Here is a 9,337-nt window from a genome sequence, read left to right as displayed (position 1 = left end):
CACACACACACACACACACACACACACACACACACACATGAAGATGATGAGTGAGGTATGATGGACAAAACAGGAGGTACAAAACAAAACACACTGAGTCAGCAGTCACGTGCTAAACACCTTACTGTGCAGTCTATATACTTTATATTTTTTTATTTTTGCAGCCAAACGTGTATAAACCTGCAAAGTGTGAGTGTTTCGAATAGCTTATCAGCAGCAGTCTCTCTCTCTCTCTCTCTCTCTCTCTCTGCAGTAGGTTATGTAATGGTGTGACAGTGCTGGCCAGTCGACACACATACGGGGGTTTCCAGACCTCTGCAGTATTTCATCAATGCCCTCCTCCCTGTATACCCTGTTAGCTGTGGCCATTGCAGCAGTGAGACATTACCACATCTGAATTATGCATTCTTTCATACTATATGTCATGCAAAAAGCAATACTTCAAATCATCAGCATATCTAACACCAAATTCAAAGATATTAAGCTGAAATGTGTGTGTTAAATGAATAATGTGCAGAATAATGAAGAGAACATGCAAAAATCCATGTTAAAGATCTGGTCTCAACATAGCAGATAGTGTGCTGAAACTGGCGTGATTAAATATGGATATGGTCATTTCGTGTGCGTATCCTGGATGTTGTAATATTAAAAAAGAGTGACCTTTTCAACGTAATTACGTATTAGGTGAAGTCATGAACGCGCATCGCAGAACAGAGCAAGGTGAGCATTTGTGTTTTTAAAGCATATACATTTTTATTTTGTTTAGAAAATGGCCGATCGTTTCGCTAGATAAGAACCGTATTCATTGTCTGGTATCGTTTAAAGCCCTTTGAAGCTGCACTGAAACTGTCATTTTGACCTTCAACTGCTTGGAGTCCATTGAAGTCCACTATATGGAGAAAAATCCTGGAATGTTTTCATCAAAAACCTTCATTTCTTTTCGACTAAAGAAACAAATACATAAACATCTTGGATGACATGGGGGTGAGTAAATTATCATGAACATTTATTTTGAAAATGAACTACTCCTTTAACACATTAGGCTTTATGTGTTCCATTTCAAAGATGGATGCAAAGGAGCATCTTGGAGCGTTCTGGGGGAAAAGTGCTATTTTTGTGCAATTTAAACCTAACGGCGTGTCTACACCGGGCGCAACACAACCTACACAGAATGGTTCTAATGAGATTGTCGCACCGTGCCGCATCCAGTGTGGAGAACATTTTAAATTATAATGGGTTCTAATGCATTCTTTTGTCGTGCTGCGTCTGCTGTAGACACGGTTTAAGAAACCAAATGTATGGTACGGCTGATGTCAGGTTTAATTGTTGGTGGGAAATGTTTTTTTATTGTCGTCATGAGGAAAGATATTAGAGAATGAGTGATGAGCGACTGTCTACCCCCCTTCAAGTAGATGGAACGTCTCCTTGTATGAATGAAACAGCTGCTCTTTCCTTAAAGGGACTTTGCCGTGACCCACAATCCCCTGCTTCAGATGATATAACAAAGTCTGTTGCTATTTTGAAAATGTTTCTTTACACAGAAGGGGAGGGTAAGGGGGCTGGGAAAACAAAACCCACCTGACCCTGCCGTGAGTTGACACAAGAGGAACATCACTCTGACTGCCAGAAAAGTCACTTCATCTCTGAACGCAAAGCCGCCTGAACTTCATCGAAGATTGGAGGCTTCTCAAGCAGTCAGACTTTTCTTATGATGTGGAAAGTGTGAAGAAAAACATGAGGAGCAGAAAGATCTAGCCAAACGAAACACTGTCATTAACTGTGAAATCGAACCAGCTGAGCACTGACCCGATGACATTGACTTCCTCTAGTAGTGACCACTATGTCAGGATCACATGACTTGAATCCATAAGAGTATGTCTGCTCTTCAAAGCCATATCGAAACGTATCAATCTTTCTATTGCATTTTGGAATTTCCTCCCAGCATCATACCACACCAGCTGGCTTTGGACTGCTGCCTATAACGTCATTGGTTTACATCCTGGTTATTTGGCAAGAGGGATAAGAGCGATATTGTCCAAGGACAACATTACCTAATATGCGTCACAGAGAATGAGCACAAAGCAAACCGCCACTTATCTTAAGGTCATTTTACCTTGCGGGTTAATGATAAAACGCTATCAAAATGAAAATGATAGTGTGATGATAACCTACAGTAAATGGGTCGTGCGTTCTTCCAAACGGGTTTCCAGGATTTCAAATAACTGAAACCAGAAGAACATTCTACATTGGTGTACATTTTTCAAAGAAAAATAAATTGAAGAAAAAGTATTGCTGGCAGACTGATCTCTGGAGATTTCATCAACGTATCTGCTTTGTTTCAGATGAGTTCATACTTCGGATTGAAGACTTTGGTCTCTTGGCAAATCTGAGCACAGGTCTCTTCTGTAGATCTCTTGACATCTCTAACTTGACGTGCTCGAACTGATGTTGCCAAATGAGAGATGTTCTTGGGGCAATGTACATTGTTGACCCCAGAACAACATTTTTGTAGAGAAAGCCTATACCCACCCCAAACCTTACCGCTAACATATCCCTAAAATGAAAGGTGAATAACAACGGTGTAAAAGCACCTAAACCTGGTTGTAAAACTCATATGACACGGCTAAAAGGAATATTATGGTTTGTTTTAGATGTAATGCAATGTGTATATATGATTTAAGGTTCAAAAACGCTGTGTTTTCCACACACCGTGCATGTTTGTATCTCCTCTTTGCCCCGCCTCTCTGAAACGAGCAGATTTTTAACAAAGCTCATGGCTCTGAAAAGCGAGGTGTGCTGTGATTGGCCAGTTAACCAGTGCGTAGTGATTGGTCGAATACTGCAAGCGTGNACAACATGAATATGTCACTGAACTACAGTCTCTGTTATTGATCGACTCTCTGTGTGTGTTTGTGTTGTTCAGGTGTGTTTGGTGATGAAGTGAAGATGTCAGTGATGGAGGGACATTCTGTTACTCTACACACTAATGTTACTGAACTATACACACATGAGGAGATGTACTGGTGGTTTAAAAACATCCGCATCGCCAGAATCAGGAGATCAGTCAATATTAATCCCACATATAATGATGAGACTGAGATATTCAGAGACAGACTGAAGATGAACAATCAGACTGGAGATCTCACCATCACAAACATCAGAGCTGAACACTCTGGACGTTATAAACTCAACATTCTTGGGAGAAATAAGGAGACAGCCAAGACATTCAGTCTTACTGTTAATGGTGAGTAGTTTTATATCATCTTTCTGTTTATTTGAGCTCTTCTACACTCATAAGTTAATAAACAAAGACACAGAAGATATGTTTGGCTGTATTGATCATGTGCAGAACCTCTCAGTTCTTCAGACTATAAACAGGTCAAATAAGACGAATGGTATTTATTGACTGGAAGGTTCTTTGGGAATCCAGAAATGTTTTTTCTTTGTTGGGTGGGCATTTCTAGTTGAGTCAAATGATGATGAACTGGTTATTAATGAATACAAAATAAATAAATCAAAACGTGTCAATTTGTCATTTATTCTCTCATGATGTGTTTGTAAATCCGTGTGTGAGTCTTTCTTCAGTGGAACACAAGAGAAGATATTTTGAGAAATGTTCATACAATAGAAGTCAATGGAGTTCAGTGTTGTTTGATTATCAACATTCTTCAAAATATCTTCTTGTGTTCTGCAGATGAAAGAAACTCATACAGGTTTGACATGACATGAGGATGAGAAATTATGAAGAATTTTCATTTTTGTCCGAACAAAAAGTGCAGTGAAGTTAGCGGTTCAGGTGTGACTGATACGATGAGACGGACATTAAGTGACACATGATGTCTTATGTTGTCAAGAGATTAAGACGAGGAGATGAGGAGATGGCAAGAATAAGATAAGAGAGCATACATGAATGAACATCCATTATTATTCGTAAAAAAGCTTTAATTGACATTTTCATTTAAATCACATATTAACACTGGAGTAGCAACAGGCAAATGTCAATTATAGTTTGTATATTATTGATATGTTACACATATGGGAAAATCAACATTTAAGTACAGAAACATATTGCATGACCATAGAAATGTAAATGTGTGACCCATTATTAATACGTGTTGGGTTCTGCTCTCTTTAGAAACTGACAAACATGAAATCCATCAACATGATGAAGGTGAGTATTCTCTGAATGACATGAACTCAGATTTACAGATCACATGTGTTCACTGTAAAGGTGCTTTATTGTGGTTTATTATTACAGATGTTCATACTTCTGAAGGAGGAGAAACATGTCTGGTTTATATAGTTGTGATCTCTTGTGCTGTTGGATTTCTGATGATTGTAGCTTCACTTCTGATGTTCTTCATCTGCAGAAAACACACAAACACACGTCAACAACAACAACAACAACAACAACAAGGTAAATAATTACAGATACTGATGATCAGAGATACTGTCAGAGGAGAGATGAACTATAAATAAATTCTTCTAGACTTCTAATGAAGAATGAGAGTTTTGTTGTTGTATTTGTAATCTCTCTTTGTAGTTACAGATCAGACTCGTGAAGACGAGATCACGTATGCTGATCCAACATTCTACAAACCACATGCACAGAACAGGGTAAATAAATCATGATTTATTTTAACTGTTTTTGTCATTTCCAGCAGTGAGACACATTTCTATTCATCCTCTATATCAGGGGTTCCCAAAGTGGGGGTCGCAAGGCCGCGAGGGCGATGTCTCAAGATGATTTCCAGAAATATATATATTTTTATTATTAGAAATAGCATATGTAGTATATAATCAATAAGTGTAACAACATTTAAAAATATTAGTTAAGAATAAAACCAGGCAAATAAAAAGCCATCAGCCTTAGGAATTTCCTCGCCCTTGATCGTGACCCTGAGGTGATTACGTCACATTAACGACATTAGCAACAGCATTAGGTTACTGCAGCAAGTCCATTTACAGCACTACATTAAACAGTCCCATGTGCACGCAGATTATTTTTCAGGCTTTAAGTTTAAGATAATCTTATGTGTCGTAATGAAACGTTGATTAATATCGACCAAAGACAACACAGGGAGTCCAGCGGAGAGCAGGGAATATGAGCCAGAATATGACAAAACAATCTGAATTTGAATTTCGTAAATCTGAATTATTGACAAGTGTTTTTTAACAAAACTGAATATTATATGGGAGTTAAAATAGTTTTGAATTAGATTTTGATTTCGAATTTGAATTTTTTTACTTGAATATTGAACATTTGAAATTTAACACAATTGCTTTTTTTTAAGCAGAGTTTTATAGGCATGCATTTTCAAACAACATATTTTTTGCTCTGAATTCTTAGATTGCAAATATCCAGTTTTTTTTAATACAGCCTCACGTTTTCAAGATGAAGAAGAAATTCGGAACATCAAATTCAATTTTCTAAAAAGATTGGAAAGTAAAGAGCCTTTGGCCACAATGGCCAGTTATTTTCTTATTATCCAATCAAACTCAAACATGCTGTTTTGGAGAGTGGACTTCTTACATTGCAATAAAAAGGATTTATTTTCAAATTGCGACCACGCCCACAAGACTACCGGGTTGATCGTTTGTTGCTGCAGCATAGCCAGCTCATACGCTGCAATCTTAGGCAGCTGCCCGGATGTGTGCGCTCACTGCCTGCGTTTTGCCTGTGCCTCCACTGTTTGCGCTCACTCCCAGCGGTTACTTTGCATGCAGTTGAGTGCTCTCATCTTCACAGCACTACATTATTAACAGTCCCTACTGAATGCATCGCATGATTATTTAATTGCAGGCTTTCAAGTTTCAACGATATATCTTATCGCTGTGCGTTAAGGTGTAAGACGTTGATTGAATATCGATTCTTTCAAATTCTGGACAACGAAGCAGAGCTGTTAGTAAAAGAGCCAGCCAGTGACGGAGAGCACTCGATCAGTTTGAGAAATTGCACATGTTTAGCATGTCTAGTTCGGTAAACAGAGTAATGTAAAAACATAAAATCAATATTATTAGATTCTCTTTTTCGTGTATTATCCTTAATAGTCATGTACGTTTGTCGGCACTTGATGTACAGACAGTTTAGCCACCATCCGAGGATAGTGGGGTCTCAAAAAGCACAAATTCACAGTGCAAAAAACACATGTGATCACTGTGAAATGTGTGTTTTTGGAACATTTTGGTGTGAATTCCATGTGAATTCCACGTAAACCCAGTAAATGTAAACCATGGTAACATAAAAACAGGGATAACATATGCGACATGTCTCCACATGTGATCACATGTTCTTCACGTCACCACATGTTGCACATGTCATCCCATGGGTTTTTACATGTTATCCCATGGGTTTCACGAATAGGGAATTCACACCAAAATGTTCCAAAAACACACATTTCACATGTGATCACACGTGTTTTTTTGCACATGTTAAAAACGTTATATACATGTGATCACATGTAAAAAACATGTGAAATTCATGTGTCTTTTCTGTAAGGGATGGCACTGTTATTTTGGGGGTCGCGGGCTGAAATGTTTGGGAACCCCTGCTCTTCATCACTTATTCCCTTTTGGGTTCACATGAAGTGCTGGAGTCTTTTAGTTATTTTATTGAATCAGACTCAGCTTTTGATGTCATAAACACTATGCAGTGTGGATTTAAAATATATTTTAAATGATGTCCTTTACATGATCTTAAAAATATGATTTTGCATATTCTGTGGTAGTGTACGTCATTCAAATAAAACCCTTACAAACTGGTTATAAATGGGCCAGAGTTTTTACCAAAGGTTTTTACTCAGATATCAACATTTGGTGGTTCAAATAGATGTGTCTCTTCAAGTTTTTAAAGCATTTGTTTTATTTTTAGTGCATGATTTTCCATAGTCAGGTACATATTCCTCATAAATGAACACATGAAAAAAAAAATATATGAACTATTTTATATTCTATGAAGAGGCATCTCTTCTCCATTTGTTGGGTATTATTGCTTTAGGTTTGTGCATTTTAATTTACAGAAATCCTACAAAGTTTGTCGTCTCCCAAAAACTGTGTCCTTTTTTGTCACATCCATAACACATGTTTATTTCCCTTTTTTAAAAGAGAAAACTTGTTCATAGACTGATATTTTTCTGATGTTTTAACTCTATCAACAAGGGTTTAGTAAAATATAAACAGATGGTTCAGTATATTGGTAACAAATACATTCTTTGAACGTTTTTTTGTCACATCCATAACGCTGAAATTGCCCAAAAGTGGATTATTTTGTGCAATACAAGAATAACTTGGCCCGAGCCTAATGATCGATGTGTGTGCCAAATTTACCGTGCTTGCGCCCTGAGAGTAGATATGCCAATCTTCATAATAAAGTAATAATAAAAAGACCACCATTCCATTAAATGACTGATGTCCTCCTGTGCTTTCTATTTACCCTTTGTGTTTGTGTTTGTGTTTGTGTTTCTCACAGAGAGTTCAAGAGGAGGGTGAGGTGGTGTATGCAGGTGTCGTCACAAGACGCTGATCAATCTGTTTGTCAAATATAAAGAATTTTATGATCACATTTACTATGATTGTGTTTACTAATTGTTTGTTTTTTATTTAGTTTTCTTTGAATGAGTCTTTTTATAGATTATTGTACTTCTATTTTAATTCATTTTCATATTTTCACTTTCACATTTTAGATTTTGCTGTTATGCAAGGATTTAAGCAGTTTTTTAATAATTTAATATATATATATATACAGTATATGACTAAGTTCACTAGTAGTCTTGAGGTGTTTCAAGTCCTTCAAAAACCATCTGCAGAAGTTGTTGACATGTCACTCAGATCACTGGACCCTCATTTATTAGCACCACTGTTGAACATTTGTACATGTAATGGCTGACTGGAATCAAGGTGATAAAAATAAAGTTCATGAAATGAGAAGTGAGAGCAGATCAACACAGAATAAAGTCCTCAGTGAACTCTGTGTACACCACAGCCCTACTGAACAATATGAGACCTGACATGGTGTTTTGGAGAAGATGTTATGTTGGTGTAGACAGGACCTGTGACCCCTGTGATCAGAAGATGCTAGAAGAACCTAGATGAAGAGACAACTTCATTTTATATATTAGTCATGAAATCAGTTTGTTATTACCCTTTTAAATGTTCATGTCTTACATGTTAAAATTGATGTGTTTGTCCACCAGAGAGCAGCAAAGGCTAATTCAAACATTTTTATTTGCGTTTGCTGAATTAGTTTTAATATTTAACAATGAAAATATTCACATGTCCTATTGATTTTTAATTGTCTCTCTGGTGTGAAACATATGCGCTTTTAAACTGCACGCAATGTGATAATGCGATGGGATTGGCCGGTGAATTAAAGCAACACTTTGTAGTTTTTCGACCTCAAAATAATGTCTCTAAACTGATTTCAGTGGTAGAACTGAACTCTTAACCGGACGCATTCTACTGCCGCTGCTATCTGAGACGCCTCATAGCGGCTACAAGCAGTGCACTCTGTTCTGTGCTCGGGTCGGTACACACAGCCCCGCCCATCCCCTGCCTGCGGAAGAGTGCCATGTGGTTTATAAACAACGTTTCTGCATTCGCCAGTTTCATCAGCTTAGTAAACAAATCCATGTGTATTGCGCTGCCCACGGGAAGCTTATACAGCGACATAATTTACAACACTGGTAACAGACAATTGCGCTTATCAACCACATGGGGAACTCGTGAGCAGAAGGTCTGAAGAAGAACTAAAATGGTTGTTTTCACATTCCAAAGGTTGTAGTACATTCCTCAGGGTCAGAATGACTTATTACAAAAGTAACTACCAATATCCCACTTACTGTACACAAATGTTTTCATTAAAGTCCCACTGCATTTGATCATTTTATCACTTAAAACTCATCTTTGAGCTTAAAATAGCATAGCAAGTTTTTTACATTTAATTCAATTTCTTCGTGCCTTAAAATGACTTGACTGTAACTTCATGTTCATTAGTGAACCTGTTCATGTTAAAGGAGTAGTTCATTTTCAAAGTAAAATTTCATGATAGTTTACTCACCCAAGATGTTTATGTATTTGTTTAGTTATTTGAAAAGAAATGAAGGTTTTTGATGAAAATATTCCAGGATTTTTCTCCATATAGTGGACTTAAATAGACTCCAAACAGCTGAAGGTCAAAATGACAGTTTCAGTGCAGCTTCAAAGGGCTTTAAATGATACCAGACGATGAATAAGGGTCTTATCTAGCCAAATGATCGGTCATTTTCTAAAAAAAATAAAAATGTATATGCTTTATAAACACAAATGCTCGAGTTGCTCTGTTCTGGGATGTGTGTTAATG

The 9,337-nt window shown here is 37.2% G+C and overlaps 1 protein-coding gene across 1 annotated transcript; it reads left to right on the top strand.

Moving 5' to 3' along the window:
* The first annotated feature begins 2,936 nt into the window (after positions 1-2,936).
* On the top strand, positions 2,937-7,654 carry LOC130550903 (uncharacterized). Its single transcript, XM_057328432.1, has 5 exons — positions 2,937-3,244; positions 4,136-4,171; positions 4,259-4,417; positions 4,544-4,617; positions 7,469-7,654. Exons 1-5 carry the CDS (start codon positions 2,947-2,949, stop codon positions 7,520-7,522), a joined length of 621 nt encoding a protein of 206 aa, XP_057184415.1. The 5' UTR covers positions 2,937-2,946; the 3' UTR covers positions 7,523-7,654.
* Positions 7,655-9,337: the final 1,683 nt, after the last annotated feature.

Source organism: Triplophysa rosa, unplaced genomic scaffold, assembly GCF_024868665.1.
Source record: "Triplophysa rosa unplaced genomic scaffold, Trosa_1v2 scaffold475, whole genome shotgun sequence".
Classification (NCBI taxonomy): Eukaryota; Metazoa; Chordata; class Actinopteri; order Cypriniformes; family Nemacheilidae; genus Triplophysa; species Triplophysa rosa.
The sequence above is the reverse complement of the archived record's forward strand: the minus strand, read 5'-3'. Positions and strand labels throughout refer to the sequence as shown.